Source organism: Quercus suber, unplaced genomic scaffold (assembly GCF_002906115.3).
Source record: "Quercus suber isolate HL8 unplaced genomic scaffold, Cork oak 2.0 scaffold_60, whole genome shotgun sequence".
NCBI lineage: Eukaryota > Viridiplantae > Streptophyta > Magnoliopsida > Fagales > Fagaceae > Quercus > Quercus suber.
Genome location: NW_027069525.1, coordinates 1,617,441 through 1,634,882, shown reverse-complemented (window position 1 = coordinate 1,634,882; position 17,442 = coordinate 1,617,441). Strand labels below are relative to the sequence as shown.

Here is a 17,442-nt window from a genome sequence, read left to right as displayed (position 1 = left end):
AAAAAAAAAAAAAAAAAAAAAAAAATGTAGACAAGATTGTCACACACATAAAATTGATGGGTGATCAAAATCTTACCCCATTAAATGTTCATCTGGCAATTCGTAATTTTTTAAGGGTAAAAAATAACAATAACAATTAATAATAATCAAATCTTAGCTCCAAAATTTGAGGGTCAGTAAAAATCCAAATGACGCCTTAGAGTTGAATTGACCTATCATACAAACATATCTCTCTCTTCTTTTCGTATAAAGTCACAGATAGATCATGTACTAAATTAATGGCACAAGAAACTTGGACACATTGAAACTTAAGGTACGTATCCATCCCAAACAATTAACCAGAAAGTATTTAAAAGAATAATGTTAAAAAAGGTACAAATAATTTATAATTTTTTATTTTGACTATTTATTATGACAAATTGTAATTGAAGTAACATCATGGTATGAATTCACTATATATTATAAACATTATGTAATAATCACAACAAGTTACAGCACGAATATGGCCAAAAAAAATGATGTTACTAAACTTATTTGAAAAGGCAGTGTGGGGACAAGCAATAATAAAGGGAAGGAGTAGGGTGTGCTTGACAATTGATGAGATAGGTGGGTTTTGCACGTGAGGAGATCGAGAGAGAAGGATGATGAGAAAGCAAAACCCTGAAAGTCCGTGGCATATACACGTGGTGATGAAACACAAGTACACAATTCAAGGTCTCGGTTAGCTTAATCAAATCCGAATAAACAAATAAAAAAGCCGGATGAAGAGGAATATACCTAGCTAGGCTAAACCTTTTGTTTCAATTCAGACCCAAACTAAACCAATCCAACGAAGGGATTCCCACGCAACCTTTCATATATATTCATATCTCTTTGTGGGTGGCTATTCCTGGTCAAACACGGTGATGATGATGGTTGAAACACCACATTTTCATTACTATGGCATATGCCAAATACTATTACTTCCACTTACTACTATTGTATTGTATTGTACAGTTATTATTTGCATTATTTACCCAAAAAAACACAACTGGCGCCGTTGCCTTTACGAATACTACATAACATTAATTCGTAGCTTAATGAGAAAGGGAATCCAATGGCTTAAGTCATTTCATAATATCATATCCTTCATGCATTCATGATATATAAGCTTCAAAATGGAACACATATATAATATAATATGGCATTTATTTCTATTAATTTACGAATGATATTGATGCTTAATTAACACATATCCAATTGTCATTTGCAATTGATCATGTGCTGTGCGTTGACAACATCTTTAATATTTGTACCTCCCTAGCTCTCACATCTTAATCTTAATATGTATACTACTATGCATGGATCCATTTGATGAACCTTCTCCCGCGGTTGGATAGCGGCAACCACAAGTACAATGCCTTATGACCTGCTCTAATCCTCAATTTCTATGTATCATATTATTACTTATAAATTAGCCTAATTATTCTTTCTTTCATGTCAATAGTCAAGGCAATGCAGACGCACACGCCTTAGCTCAAAGAGCGAGACTTTCATTCCCTTTACAAGTTTGGATAGAGTCTGTTCCATCAGATTTAGATGCTGTTATTTTGGCTGATTTAAAGCCCTTAGAATAAAAGTCTGAAAGTATTTTATTCTCAAAAAAAAAAAAATTATTTCTATTAATTTACGAATGATATTGATGCTTAATTAACACATATCCAATTGTCATTTGCAATTGATCATGTGCTGTGCGTTGACAACATCTTTAATATTTGTACCTCCCTAGCTCTCACATCTTAATCCTAATATGTATACTACTATGCATGGATCCATTTGATGAACCTTCTCCCGCGGTTGGATAGCGGCAACCACAAGTACAATGCCTTATGACCTGCTCTAATCCTCAATTTCTAAGTATCATATTATTACTTGTAGATTAGCGTAATTATTCTCTCTCATGTCAATAGGCAAGGCAATGCAGACGCACACGCCTTAGCTCAGAGAGCAAGGCTTTCATTCCCTTTACAAGTTTGGATAGAGTTTGTTCTACCAGATTTTGGATGTTGTTATTTTGGCTGATTTAAAACCCCTTGAATAAAAGTCTGAAAGTATTTTATTCTTAAAAAAAAAAAAAAAAAAATTAAGCTCAACATTATTTAAAAGTTTACAATTCTTCATTTAATTTTATTTTGAATATGAGCTTAATTTGGTTTCATTACTAAATTATATTATATGTTTAAATTTGGTTCATTTTTTTTATCAAACAAGTTTTAATTTGTCTATATGTGAGTTATTTGATTAGCTTAACTCATTCTTTTCCAATATATATAGTAAAAATTACAACTTTTTTTAACCTTTTCACAAATCTATGCTAAAAATTAATAACTAAATTGTATTTAATTTTTTTAAGCTAAAATTATGGTATTTAAGTTAATTAGATATAATGATTTTCATATATAAACTTATAGAAATTAGATTTACCAATCTTGAATAATTATTTTTAGTATGTAAAATATAAATTACTATTTATTAATAAATTATAAATAATAATCTAATATCTTATTCAATTTTAAGTGTGTGTTTGGCAACACTTATTTTTGCTAACTTATTTTACTATTTAGCTTATTTTTACTACTATTAATAGGTCCTATTGCACTTTTTGGTATTATTCATGAGTCCCACTATACTATTTCAACTAATTTTTATCTTTATTTACAGAACTTTCAGTAAAAAGTTTTCAATTTCAGCAAAATAAGCGGATCCCAAACAGACTCTAAGTCTATATAAATATATGTTTATATATGTAAATATATAAACATATAATATTTTAATACTATAATTGGGCCTTGTACTCATGAACTTAACATGTCTGACCGTTTGTGCTTGACTTGTTTAATAGTTGAGCCTAAACTTAAGTTTTTTTTTTTTTTTTTTTGAAACTGCCTAAACTTAAGTTTCAATTTGACTAATTTGCTAAATAAATGAACATAAATAAGTTTTTTTTTTCAAAGTTGATCTCAACTTATTCTTTTTGATAATTTAATAGTTACAACTTACAATGAAAAAGAGAGGGATTTGAACTTAATTTGAATGTTTTCATTGGAAATACCAAAATGTGACTATTAATTAAGTTACAAGGCTCTTGACTGAGCTCAACTTATTCATAAATAGTTTTGATTCATTTACATCTTAATATGAATATATATATATATATATTTGTCTTAATCTATGCTAAACCACCAAGTCACGCATCCCTACTTCCTACATCTTGATAAAAAAATAAATTGATGAAAGGGTTAATTTTTAGCATATAAATAAATAAATAAATAAATAAGTAATAAAATAATTTGAAGGGGTTAATATTACTATTATTAAAAAAATTGCATCAAATGTAACATAATTACAACCTAATATATATTTGTATGGGCAAGACTTAGGTACAATACTTAGGTGTTGTTCCTTAGATTCACCTTTTAAAATTTTATCGTGTAGATTTTTTCTCATGGAATAGAAGTGTATTTTTTAGTTAAGTAGTTACATAACTGAATCCTAAGAAGCGAACCTAAGAAACATAACATACCTAAGTTTTGTCCTATTTGTATATACACGGGACAAAAGATGTGATCCTCTTGCCTATTGGGAATGAAAAATTCTACTAATCTAACCCATGAAACATAAGTAGAACACTTGGCAACTTGTATTAGAAAAGTAAATTACAACACAACACTTGGTAACTTGTATTAGAAATACTAGTGGTTAACCCGTGCAATGCATGATAAAAGTTTTAAATTTATACATTAACATGTCTCATGCATGCAATTATATTCAATATTATAGTGGGTTCCAATTAGCACTGATGGTTGAATAAGAGATCTGAAATTCAATCATCGTCTACACCAAAAACCGATTAGTATTATGGTCTGATGATAAAGAGTTATTATTAGGAGTAGACGCCATAGGTTAAAACTTTCTCAAAAAAAAAAAATATTCAATATTATAAATACAAATCCTTAGTCCCACATTTTTTTTTATTCTACCGATCACAACATATCATGTTTCTTTTTTCTTTTCTTTTTTTAACTTTTTTTTATAAGAAAAATCAAATAAATACATGGTAGGTTGTTGTGTGCACCCAAAGTGGACTTAAAGGGCCAATTCACTCTTGGGCTCACAATATATTTGTAACGTGAGTTTTGGATTTCCTACTATGGGTGGGGTTCTAGGCACAGAAACTCAATGAAGCTCTCTCTCTCTCTCTCTCTCTCTCTCTCTCTGTTTTGCTCTTTTCTGTCTACTCTCTGTTTCTTTCAGAACCTTTCAACAACCCCCATTCTTCCCTCAACTTCTCATATTTATAGCCCTAAGTTAGTGGAGAGGCTATGATTATTTTCATGGTTAGTGCAATGAGAGGTCCAATATCATTGATCATACGTGGGTGGTTAGGTGGGAGTGGAGTGTGGTGTGAGTGGCCTTAGAACTTGGTTTCCACTCCTGCAGATATTCTCGGTAGCGACGTTCCCTGAGGCACTGCCGAGCATGTAAGGGACGGCGTGTTTGAACGTCATTCTCTCTTCATTGCTTGGGAAAGTATTGTCGAGTAAGGATGAGGTGGCAAAACTTGGGCCTGCAGCTTGTGTGGGTTCGGGATGGGCTTCTGGGTAGAAAGAGATCAGGTTTTTAGGCCGTATCTTCATATCAGAGTTCCAAGCCCAAATGGGCTCGGGTACAGGGTGCCATACATTAGCCCCCCCTTGATTCATCCCCTAATCTCGGGGATGAATCAAGGAACCCAAGAGGCAGTGATCACCCGGGAAGCCAAAAAGGGTAAATATCCGGCGGTTGAGGAATGTATTAATGCGCCCCTCAAAAGACGCGTTAAACTTGACTAATGGCTTAGCCGTCATTATTGTCTGACGGTTCGAGAACCGAGGCGTCATGCGCGTGGCAGTTGAGGTGGCAATTCGTAAGGTTTCCCGCCAATGGATTATTTAATGCTACTTATTTCTCCTTTCACCCTTATAAATAATCACTTCTGACTCTTTCCTTCACTTTTGCATTCTTCATCCTCCAAACTTTCACTCTGCCGAGCATACTGCTTTCATGGTTCACCTCTTAGCCCAGAACACCCTTCCTCCTTAGAGCCCACAGTAAGTTCCTTCTCCTTTTCTTCCTGTTTGTTCTATTTCACTCTATTCTACAATAATCATAGTCTTTCTTTTCTTTAAAAATCCTTGCTTAGAGAATGGGCTACACTAATCTCCTTTCTTCTGCGGCCACTTTGGCTAGTTTTACGGCTACCTACAATGTTCCTAGGGATGTCGATATTTCCTATTGTCATGTGAGCGATATTGACATCCGAAAGCGCCATGGTGTAAATACAGTTTTCTTTCCATTGATGGCTATTCTAGAGGGAGGGGTTAGGTTCCCAGTTGACCCCTTGATACTAGGTACCCTTAGATTTTATGGTCTCTGTCCCAAACAATTCCCTCCTAATTTTTACCGGGTGGTGAGTTGCGTTAGTAGGTTGAATCAGTTGTTCGGGTTGCAACTTAATCATCACGACATTAATTTCATGTAGAGTTTGTGTGGTAATATCAACTCGGATTATTATTTGAAAACTAGGGATGTGAGGGTACGACTTATTTCTTGCCTACCTGATTTGAATAAAAATTCAGCTGGAGATTTTGTACGGGTGAGCAACAACTGGTTTGCCGAGGAGCTCCCTTGTGCGTTTTCACCCCGCGATGTTGGTTGGTACCAAATGCCTTTTATTTAACTTCCTTTGATTTTGATCTGAATAAGTAATCAATAACCAGCTTTTGTGTTACTTCTGTGCAGAGAGCAAAAGGTTCAAGCCGGACCTTAGAGTAGTACATGTTCGGGACCTGAATTTTGTGCTTAGGTCAGAGATTTTTGTTCACTCGGACCCACAACTCCGAGCATTGCGCCTTATCCTTGGTGTTGACCCCGTTTATTCCACTTGGCAAGCATTTAGCCAAGCTTTGTTAGTTGATAGCCCCCTTCTTTNACGTGCTCAAGTACCTGTCACGTCAGGCAGCTGCTTTTCATCTCTGTGTGAGTGGCGGTAGGTCATGAAGCACTGTTCAGATGTCTTCTCCACATAAATGCGGCCAGAAAAGCTGTTGCAATGCATTAAATACGGTGGCAGCAGCCTTCCCCTCAGATATTTCTTCATCCTTATCGTTATTGAGTGTGCTTTGAGCTTATCTTGATCAGGTGGGCTCCTCGGACGATCAACCAGGCTTTTCTCCTGCTCAGTTAGTCTCCGCTATCATACCAGGGTAAAATATCCTCCTCGGACAGGAGATGTCCTCCTCGGACTGGAGATATCCTCCTCGGAAAGCGATGATCCTCTACCCAGAGGATTCCGCTCCAATCTGGGCCTCGCATTCTATTCATCCTTCTCTTCGGATGTGAAACAGTTCTCTCGTGGGTGTTCGGCCCATTAACTTGGGCCTGATCCTTTTATTCCCCACAGATATTATAATCAAAAATTTTAGTTTGAAACATAAACAAGTACTTATGTGTGTTTTGATTTAGTGTTGACAAATTTCATATGATACATTGGGTGTATAAACTGTTACAAAATGAGGAAAAAAAAACAAAACCTACGAGGAGTTGTGTTGCAAAATAGAGCTTTGGGTTTTAAAAATACTCTTCTAAGCTCCAAAAATGCCTAACCAAATCAGACACATTATGTGTTAAAAAGAATTGTATTTTTTTTTTTTGGAGAGAATTTCAACTTATGGCGTCCGCTCCTGATAATTGTTCTTTATTGTCAGACCAAGACACCAATCAGTTTTTGGTGTAGGCGGGGATTGAACCTTAGATCTCTTATACAACCATCAGAGACTTTATCAGTTGAGCTAACTAGAACCTACAAAAAGAATTGTATTTAAATGTTGTAAAGTTGGGCAAAAGTTAGCATAAGAAGTTGTTTGAAGACATTGAAGAATGAAAGATTCTGCCGAGCAAAAGATCGGCTCCAGAGTTATGAGGCCACTACAATGAGGAGACAAATGGGTCATTTGCTGGAGTTGCATAAAGAATTTATTGTGACTGTTTCTTCTCCAGTAAATTTCCTATGAGTTTGGGTATTTTGGAGTGGATTTTAATTTGAAGAGTTTTTGAAAGGATTTTTTTTTTTTTTTTTTTTTTTTCACTTTGTCATCAATTAAGTGTGCGCTTTTTAAAGTTCTTGTTATCTTTATTGCTTTTAGATTTTTTGTGATAATTATTGTAGTTGTGTAATCTATAACAAGTAAACTCTAAAATTAATTAGCTTTTCAATCTTCTGCTTAAACTTTTGGAGTCTAAATCAAATTTTTCAATGTAAAATAACAGAACTAATTAAGAAGCTGTCAATTTTAAAGAGAGAACGAAAGAAATGATCATATGGAAACAATTCACAATTTTTTCTAAGAAAGCTAAATTCAAGTTTATCTCCATTAATAAAAACTTTTCAGAGGGATTTGTGATGTTATAACTACGATAACAGGTTTTACATTATGCACATTGAAAACCGACCACTCAAGTTCTCCACAATCACACATCATGCAAGTGTGACCCAATGCCTTGGTTCAGTTGGTGGTAATGTTTGGTATCTTGGGGTTGCTAAGCCATTCCTTGTGGACGATTATGAAGTTAAGGATGACACTGGCGGCAACAATGAAATTGTGCAGTCTCGTTGTGGTCATTTCTACGTGCCTCCGGCTGTTGAGAGTGTCCGTGCTTTCAGAGTTGAGGGATCGAAGTTTCTGAAGCTGAATCGAGGGACATGGCATGCAGGACCATTGTTTAAGGCTGATACAATTGACTCCTACAACTTGGAATTGAGCAACACCAATGTAAGCTCTCTCTCTAAACTAGTTCTTAAGTTTATGTATGCCTTTTGGTGCATTTGCAAAGCTACCCTGGAATATTGAAGTGATTTGAGATCAGCCAGAAACCTTTTTTTAATCAATCACTACCAGGGAAGGCCTTGTGCATATAAACATGACAAATATGCATGTGTGCTGTTCTATGTAATTATCTTTTTGGGAATTTATTTTAATGTCTCTCTCTCTCTTTATAGGTGGTTGATCATACCACACACAACTTCAAAAGGGAAAATGGAGTGGCCTTCTTGATTAATGACTAGCTTGTTTTCAGCATCAACGGCTGTGGCTATTCCAGATACTCAATTGTATCAGTATAATATAAATTCTCATAGGGTTACATGCCCAGGCATACTTTCTGGATATCAAAACGATACAACAAAATGCTCATCTTGCATTAACTTTGATGCTAATTTACTGAGTTTATTTTCTACTGGGGTTCCAACTTCTAAATTCCCATCCAATCTTTAGTGAACTTAATACAAAAGTGGTAATAGTAAGGATCACATCACTCTCTTACACTCATCACAAACAAACGTTGTTTTGTAACTTCTTCATCGATGAAACTACATTGGATGCATGTGTTACTTTTATCTGAGGAGTTGCTTCTGTTTTTCCTGTTTTTGCAGTCTTAGAACAATGAATGACAAATAAGTGTGAGCAATGATTTGTGCATGACTTGACCAAAGAAAAGAGAGATTTGTGCATGACCATCACAATTTTCTGCCTGTCTTTCATCAAGTGGAAGCAGTGTAATCTTCTTATTCTGCTGTTTATTTTATTTTATTTTATTTTATTGTATTATTATTTTTTTCAAACCATTGTGCTAGGTAATTCTCATCGGTTGAATTGCCAAAATATTCTTAGCCTCTGGCAAAGGATTAAATGAAATCTGGATAAGCCACACATGGTGAAGGTGATCCGGTGTTTAGCTATCACAAAATTACAAGCACCAATGCTGTTAAGAGCATGAAGACAAACTCAAATATTGTGGGGATATTAATAAGACAGTGCTAGACACACTNTTTCCTTTTTTTTTTTTTTTTTTTTTTTTTTTTTTTTTTTTTTTTTTTTTTTTTGGGATTTTCATCAATATAATGTGCTCATGTTCATTAATGATCTCAACTTGTAAGCTATAATTTTATTTTGGGTTACCTTTTGTGAACTTTTAATTGTGGTTTTGTTATTAATTGAAACCATGGAAGTTGAAATTTGAATAATCTTTCTGATTTCAGAAACAGAAAGAATGAAAATGATGCAGATATTGCATTTGGATTTGGGGTATAGTGTTTTTGAAAAGTGTTTTCTAAAAACATTTCCTGAATTTTTATTTTAGACCTTTTTGTAGAAATTTTAGAAAGTGTTGTTTTTTGTGACACACTACTTAACCCCAAAGTGTAAGGAAATAGGTTTGGGATATTGGACATTTGGACCCGATTATACATTATATTAATTTCGCAAGTTTTTTTTTTCATCCATGTGGGGCTTTTACTCACGGCTGTATACCCAACAATTTTTTGACTTCATCTTCTAATGAATATGATTTGCCTTGTAGGTGATCCGCCTAAGGTCATTGCAAACGGTGGATTTTCGGGGATTTTTCCTAGTTCTACTTCATTTGCATATAATTTGGCAGTGATGGTTAGTGTACCCGATGTGGTCTTATGGTGTGATGTTCAATTAACAAAGGATGGAATTGGGATTTGTGCGCCAGATCTCCTGATAAATAACAATTCTGACATTGCGGATATTTACCAAAAAAGGAATAAGGATTACCTGGTTAATGGGGTCCCTATCAAAGGATGGTTTTCTGTGGATTTCACCATCAAGGAGCTATCGACTGTTGCCTGTAAGTCTGAGTTGTTTTAAATGTTGTTTCTTTGAATTTGCTGTTGGCTACATGGATGTCTTGAGAACCAGAATATAATGATTGATACCACATTTTTCTTTACATATGGTTGGATATCATAATTGTCCACAGTTATTATTATAATGATATATGAGATTAAAAATGCATTGTAAACATTAAAATATTGCTTCAAATGACTGTTTACAGTTTCTATCAGGCTTTGTTGTTACTTATTTGAATTTTTTTTTTTTTTGTTGTATTTTCTGTTTTTCTAACCAGTAACTCAAGGAGTCTATTCTCGAACTAATAAGTTTGATGGCAATGGCTTCTCAATTCTCACTGTTCAAGAAGTGGCTTCAACATTTAAGCCACCGGGTTTCTGGTTGAACGTTCAGGTAAATAAAAGATTATAATTCTGTCTTAAAATTTGATTGATCTCTCCTCTTCTTCTTGGTAAGGTGTTTCTCTAAACATGTAGGAGCTGGTCCAACTGCTATCATTTTGACCAACGTTTTTGTTCTCATTCTTGTGCAGCATGATCAATTCTTCACGCAACACAATTTGAGTATGAGAAGCTTTGTAATTTCTACATCAAAATCTGTAATTGTTAATTATATTTCATCACCAGAGGTTGCTTTCCTAAAAAGTATTACGGCACGATTTAATCCAAAAACGACAAAACTGGTCTTCCGGTTTCTAGGACAAGATGAGACTGACCCTTCAACCAACCAGACTTATGGTTCTCTCTTAAAGAATCTTACATTTATCAAGACATTTGCCTCTGGAATTATGGTTCCCAAGTCTTACATATGGCCTGTAGATGCAAATAATTATTTACTACCTCATACGTCTGTTGTTTTGGATGCTCATAAAGAAGGGCTAGAGGTTTTTGTATCAGATTTTTCAAATGATGTTCCATTTAGCTTCAATTATAGTTACGATCCCGTAACTGAGTTCTTGAATTACGTTGACAATGGCATCTTTTCTGTTGATGGTGTGCTGGCCGACTTCCCAATTACTCCATCAGAGGCTATAGGTAATTTTTTTTTTCCACCTTTTAAAGATGGTGTTCACCTAATTATCATGCATACTTAAAAACTTAATGGTAATAGTTCGGTATAAAGTTTCTCTACCTGTTTTGAGTTATGTAAGTTTTCATAATATCTTAAGTTGTGCTGCCTACCTGAACCCTGTGACAGATGCATTAGATTTCTAATTATCAAATCAATAAAGCTTCTAATTCCAATTTCCTTGGGTCTGTCTACCAGGACTCCTTGATAGATTTCTCCTTTGCTCAGTGCTTGACCTTTTAGGACATTCAATGTGAACTGATTTACTCTTCATCCATGCAATCATGTGAATATCAGTGTGCATCTCCAGATAACCTTGAACAACTTTCCTGCATTTTTTTTTTCTAAATTCTTGCTATTTCTAGCTTCATATAGATTCATTCATGATTCATCCTACCATTTCATGAGATGTTGAAGTTTATCAATATATGTATTTTTTAATTTACTAAAACTCACAATTATTTTTGAAGACTTTTCAATTTCATTTCTAGTCCTCGGACTACCTTTAATACAGAGGTCCTTGATCAGGTTATTATAGAAGTGAAACTGGATTTTGTTCTTTTAGTACTTGCAAATGTTTTTGTGTGTCACAGGCCACAATTACATTTTAAGAACTGAAGGATTAAAATACCGTTGCTTTTAGTTGCATTTCATTTAACAGTAATGTTTTGATAATTCAGACATAATCAGTTAATTTTATCTATGATAGATTATTGCCTGCTTATTTCAAAGATAATTTCTTCAAGATGCTGATTTCTCTTCTCACATTGCAGATTGCTTTGCTCATCTAGGTCAAAATGCTTCAGCACAAGGTATATCACTATTGCATATTGCTTCTAATAAAAGCTTTGGTTCTTTTCAGCTTGTAACTGATTGATGAGCTTGTCTAACTGTATTTTTATGACAACATTATTTTTTAGAATATTATTGTTGACCTTTTTCTTTTACCTTTTTGTTCTACAGCAAAGGCTTTGGTTATCTCTAAATATGGAGCAAGTGGAGATTACCCTGGTTGTACGGACTTAGCATATATGAAAGCTATTGAAGATCTTGTAGATATACTTGACTGTCCAGTTCAATTGGCAAAGGACGGAACTCCATTTTGCTTAAGCTCAATTAATCTGATAGATAGCACAACAGTTGCTCAGTCAATGTTCAGCAACCTCACAAGAAGCATTTCAGCTATCAAGTCTGGCAGTGGAATATTTACCTTTAGCCTGACATGGAGTCAGATTCAATCTTTGACACGTAAGTTGAATTTGGTTGTCATTTACATGTTCTGTGGTGCAAATGTAATATTTAGAATGTTATTTAAATTTTTTTTTGCCAAACACTGCTTTTGTTATTACTAATAAGAGAGAAAAATCCTACCTAATTTCTTTCAAAATTATAACTGAAGGAATTGTTACTAACTTCTAGTTATTGGTTAACATGTCACTGGTAAATATCTTATAACTATATTTTCATAACTATTCTCATTAATTGGAGCATGACTGTTTCTTGATTTTATTAGTGATTTGGGTCATCACATAGACCATGCAACTACGTGGTGCGTAAATGTAGTAAGCCACATGTCCAAACTTTCTATGTAAACTCTTTGAGAACTACTGGAGTGTTGAACCATACACCTATGTAGGAAATTCAGGGGTACAAGGAAGAGTCAGAAAGTACTTGTTATTGCCAATGACCTTTAGGATTTAGTTCAAATGGCTTCTCTTGGTGTTTCTAATGGAGATGACTAAGTTCGAATCCCGCCCCTCCACCACTTCAAACATATATATATATATATATATATAAAGGAAGTAAATGTTAATACAACTTTGCAGGTTGATTTAGTCAACTTTAGTCTGAAAATGTAAATCTTTCACTTAAACTTTTGGGATTTTGTAACATTTTGGAAAAGATATTTGGACCTTAGAGAGGGAACATAAATTGAGACATCCTAAATTCTTATGTGTTGAGAGGGCCCTTTCTCATGACAATTCATCTGCTTTCCTTGTTCTATATCTTCTGGTGCATTTTGATTATGTTATTTGACTGGAATATGCTGTTCTGTTTTTGTGAATGCAATGAATAGCAAAGTTACTCCTAGAATCATATTTAACATCCCTGCACTTTTTTTTCTAAATTCCTGCAGCGTCCATAGCAAACCCCTATGCAGGCTACAGATTGTTCCGGAATCCAAAGTCCAAAAATGCTGGAAAATATCTAACACTGGCTGACTTTCTGACCTTGTCAAAGAAAGCTGGCTCTCTTACTGGTGTCTTGATCAGCATAGAGGTGAGTATTTGCTATGCCTGCATCTTTTTAGATGCTAAGAAAACTTTATAAGAAAAGATATTTTAAACCAGAAATCCATGATTAGTAATTTATCAGAGATCATGCCTGTTACAGACTGAACATTTTTATTGGTGTAACATGTGTTTTCTTTGTTCTATCAAATTTTTGGGGGTTAGGAAGAGGGGTGAGGTATGTCAGCAATGATTTTCAGTTGTTTTCTCTCGAAATTCTTAGTCAATCATTTGTAGGTGTCCACTCTTGTATAGAGTGTGATCTGTCATGCTTGATGACTCTGCTTTAGGTTGATACTAACTGCCATGCATTCCTTCTCAAAAGTTATGCTGGTGCCAATGCAGAAACCACTGTGTTTCATATTGGTCAAGAATGTTTGGATGTAGTATTGCCAATTGAGACATAAAAATTCTTCTTACCCTGACTTGACTATTTATGTTGATGACACCATTTCATTATGTTCTGTTCCTTTCAGAATGCGGCCTACCTTGCCGAGAAAGAGGGATTAGATGTAATCCAGGCAGTGAAGGATGCATTGAGTAAAGCTAGTTATGATAAACAGGTAGCACTAAAAGTCATGATTCAGTCCACTAACAGCTCAGTTCTACAGCAATTCAAGGACAAAACGAATTATGAGCTTGTATACAAGGTTGATGAGAATATTCGTGATGCTGCAAACTCAGCCGTTGGGGATATTAAAACGTTTGCTCATGCTGTGGTTGTCAGCAAATCCTCTGTCTTTCCTGAAAATAATGCATTCCTTACTGGTCTTACTGATACTGTATCGAAGCTACAATCATTTAAACTCCCTGTTTATGTTGAAATCTTCAGCAATGAGTTTGTGTCTCAAGCATGGGACTTCTTCTCAGATGCAACTGTGGAGATCAACTCATATGTCACGGGAGCCAATGTTGATGGTGTCATCACTGACTACCCCAAGACAGCTGCCAGATACAAAAGTAAGTGGATACAGGATACTTTTATTGGTTCTCTTAATTTAAATGATGCAGAAATACATGTTAAACACCAAAACTAAGAATTGCATTGGCCTTATTCTTAGGTTTCTAGAAATTTTTGACACAACTCTACCACTAGATTAATAGATTAACAACCTGGCCACCGTTTGCATGCTTATTAGAACATAAATGCTTTGTAATCACAGGTCTCAGTAACAAAATGCTGCTGGACAAAAATGTTAATACAATATTGCATCCAACAGACATTCATTTCATCTTGCCTCTTATCATTTAAATCCTCCAGGAACTTTTCATAATCAATTGATTCAATTCTGTTTCCTATGAAGCATTTTGTTTCTCCCCTGGCATGGTCCTATAGAGCTGTTCAACTTTGTCTCTAGTTACTGATACAATGACACACTTTAATGTAATGCAGGGAATCTATGTTTATTGGGCAAAAACAAACCTTCTTATATGACCCCTGTTGAAGCTGGGAGTCTCATGCAAGTCATTACTGCTGGGTACCTGCCACCAGCTGAGGCTCCGTACCCTGTCCTGAATGAAAGTGATGTGGTGGAGCCACCTATGCCACCTGTTTCAGCGACGACAGCACCATCTTCCAGCCCAGGTGGTGGAAATACAACAATTGCTCCGACTCCACGGAATGGGCAGTCTAAAATTGCTTCATGCTTCTTCCTACCATATCTTGCAATGCTCCTTTCTGCTCTTTTTCTAGTTTGAAAATTGTAACATGATCACCCTTCTTTGCTGCATTTGGTTCCAAATTTTTCCTAAACAGCAGTGAATTCTTTCTTCTTTTTTGAACATTGTAGGTATGTTCATTCTTCCCCTTGTAATTTGAGAATACAAATTCTTGAGAGGTAGATCCTAGATGTGATGATGGATTTATTCTGAGTATGCAATTTGTATTTCTGTTTTGTTGTAAAATATACACATAATTAATTATTCTTTGGTGTGCATTGTGTATGACTTAAGTAGTGGAGTTAATGACTGCATTAAGCAAATGCATGGAACATCAGATTGTTCTCAACTGTTGGTCTGCTGCTACTTTTCATAGTCGAGGATTCACATTGCTTGGAAGGATGCAAGTTGCAACCCCTGGCTAATTGTTTAAGCACTTTCTTAGGCAAAGAGGAAGAGCGGGTAAAAATACAAGAAATGAACAATGGATGAATGTCCAAAAAGAAAAGAAAAGAAGAAATAATGGACGAATGAATAATTTCTCTTTCAATTGTTTTCACGCCATTGAAGCTGTAAGCTGTTCACACTTCTACTGAAATAATGGATGATTTGGCTGTAGCAGCGAGCCGCTAACGTATAGATAAGGATCAATAAAATTAGTGTAAGCCTCGTTTGGTAAGAGCAAAAGCTAATTTGATCAGTGTGTAATGCCGAAATTAGTGTCAGTTGCATTAGCCAAGAGTCAAAAACACACCAAATCGTCAACTCACCAAAAATCAATATGCATTTAAGTTCAAAATTCAATTCCTAGACAAGGACCATAATGTCTCAACTAATTTGATCATAATCTCTCATGGTTATGCCGAAATTATTGTCAGTAAAATTAGGTCAAAATCTGCCAAATTTAAAATTTAAAATTCAATTATATGAGGTCCATTGTGCATATTCCAATTTCCAAATATTCTTTGATCAAATGACCAAATTGTAGGTTCTAGTTATTAGTTAGTTTAACTAGTAAATTCACTTGTCGTTGAATAAAGGATATAGGGTTAAAATTTCGCATGTCTAAAAAATAAAGAACAATTATCATGGAACAACGTGCGATGAAATTGGTCCTTGATCCCATTCGTTGTTCCTCTGAATTGCAAGAAAGCGCTCCAAGCAATCCCGTTTGTGATAGCTTCAAGAAGCCAAGACAGACTGACTTGGGTGGGGGCAAAGCATGGAGAATTTGATCTTAAAAGTGCTCACAGGCTTGCAGCGGAGCTGGGCCCCCCTGAGCCTTTCCACGGAAATTGGGTATGGGATCTTAAAATCCTTCCTAGGTTCAGACCTTCCTATGGAAATGTTGCCATATCAGCAATTGGAGTTAAAGAGCGATTAGCATCAAGAGGCAGATGTTACTTGTCCATTGTGTCAGGCTGGTGTAGAAACAGATTCTCGGCTCCCAATTCCATGGAAAATTGTGTTTCCAATTACTGTTTGATCCGTCTGGAACAATAGGAATCAGGTGGTTTTCAAGAACAAAAGAATCAATCCCATGCTAGCTAAAGAGGTAGTACATAGAGCTTTGGAGTTCTTCTATTGTGCTTATTTCCCAAAAATCTCCATCTCAACTCGTTGTTAAGCAGATTCGATGGGAAAGACCGAGCCATGGATGGGTTAAGTTGAACACTGAGGGATCCTCTCTTGGGAATCCCAGACCAGCGGGAGGTGGGGGGAGTCATTCGTGATGAAGAGGGCGCCTGGATTGTGGGATTTGCGAGAAATATGGGAATTACATCCAGCTACTTAGCCGAATTATGGGCATCACAGGATGGGCTTGTACTCTGCGTAAATAGAAATTTTAATGCTGTTGAAGTAGAGTTAGATGCTTAAAGCTATTATTGATGTTTTGTCCTCTTCAAACTGCACAAACAATTTGGTTTCTCCTCTGGTGAATGACTGCAGGCTACTGGCTACTCAAATTCACCAAATCCGTTTTAAGCATTGCTTTCGAGAAGCAAATAGAAGTGCAGATAGGCTGGCCAGGATGGGAGCTGTGCAAGAGAGTCAGTTTAATCTCTTTTTGTGTTCACCGGAGATCGGCTTCGGACAAATGAGGGCTCCTAGATCACCAGAGGGATCCTCGGACTGATCAGCTAGGTTAAACACACTATATTCGTCCTCAGAAGAACTCAGTTCAATCACCTCCCTTGCCTTCTTAGATAGTCCTTCCTCGGCCACCGTTACTGTGTGGGGATGAGGAGGAATCTGCTAGCAGAATGCCTTCAGGTATATAAGACCCCTTGGAAAATGTAAAACCGTCCTCCACCACGGTAATCTGCGTAAGCCGAGGGTCACGAGCTCTAATTACGTACTTCGGGACTGGGAATGATTTCTGAGCTGGGTCGCATCTGAGGATTTGATGAGCAGCTCTGACCTGGTTATCAGTTTCGTTCAGAAAAAGTTCTGACCTAAGAACGGTTTCCAAATCCACTTTGTTAACTAGGTGAAATGACGTGCAAAGGCGTGCAGATCTGCGAAAAGAAAAGTGAAACTCCTGTGGCTAATAACCAAAGCGGATATACAGTTATAAACATAAAAATACTGAAACCTAGATTGTCTCCTATTTCGGATACCCTACCTGACTCCCCTCTACTGTTGGCAATGAAAACTGTTGTGCCACTCCCCCGACACTATGAGGAACTTGA

General features: G+C 35.8%; 2 protein-coding genes across 2 annotated transcripts; both read left to right on the top strand.

Moving 5' to 3' along the window:
* Nucleotides 1-7,340: 7,340 nt before the first annotated feature.
* Nucleotides 7,341-8,313, top strand: LOC112041120 (uncharacterized). Its single transcript, XM_065772589.1, has 2 exons — nt 7,341-7,850; nt 8,078-8,313. Exons 1-2 carry the CDS (start codon nt 7,512-7,514, stop codon nt 8,141-8,143), a joined length of 405 nt encoding a protein of 134 aa, XP_065628661.1. The 5' UTR covers nt 7,341-7,511; the 3' UTR covers nt 8,144-8,313.
* Nucleotides 8,314-9,404: 1,091 nt separating this feature from the next.
* Nucleotides 9,405-15,027, top strand: LOC111984816 (glycerophosphodiester phosphodiesterase GDPDL3). Its single transcript, XM_065772548.1, has 8 exons — nt 9,405-9,729; nt 10,009-10,124; nt 10,264-10,765; nt 11,573-11,611; nt 11,763-12,047; nt 12,937-13,079; nt 13,567-14,050; nt 14,484-15,027. The coding sequence occupies exons 1-8, from the start codon at nt 9,414-9,416 to the stop codon at nt 14,786-14,788; spliced, it is 2,190 nt and encodes a 729-aa protein (XP_065628620.1). The 5' UTR covers nt 9,405-9,413; the 3' UTR covers nt 14,789-15,027.
* The last annotated feature ends 2,415 nt before the right edge of the window (nt 15,028-17,442 follow it).

What these genes read in the sequence shown, in the direction of transcription:
- LOC111984816 (XM_065772548.1), top strand. Translation starts at nt 9,414, where the DNA reads ATGAATATGATTTGCCTTGTAGGTGATCCGCCTAAGGTCATTGCAAAC. An exon ending in GTGTCTTGATCAGCATAGAG is followed by an intron (nt 13,080 to 13,566) that starts GTGAGTATTTGC and finishes TGTTCCTTTCAG; the next exon opens with AATGCGGCCTACCTTGCCGA. An exon ending in GACAGCTGCCAGATACAAAA is followed by an intron (nt 14,051 to 14,483) that starts GTAAGTGGATAC and finishes AATGTAATGCAG; the next exon opens with GGAATCTATGTTTATTGGGC.
- LOC112041120 (XM_065772589.1), top strand. Translation starts at nt 7,512, where the DNA reads ATGCACATTGAAAACCGACCACTCAAGTTCTCCACAATCACACATCAT. An exon ending in TGGAATTGAGCAACACCAAT is followed by an intron (nt 7,851 to 8,077) that starts GTAAGCTCTCTC and finishes CTCTCTTTATAG; the next exon opens with GTGGTTGATCATACCACACA.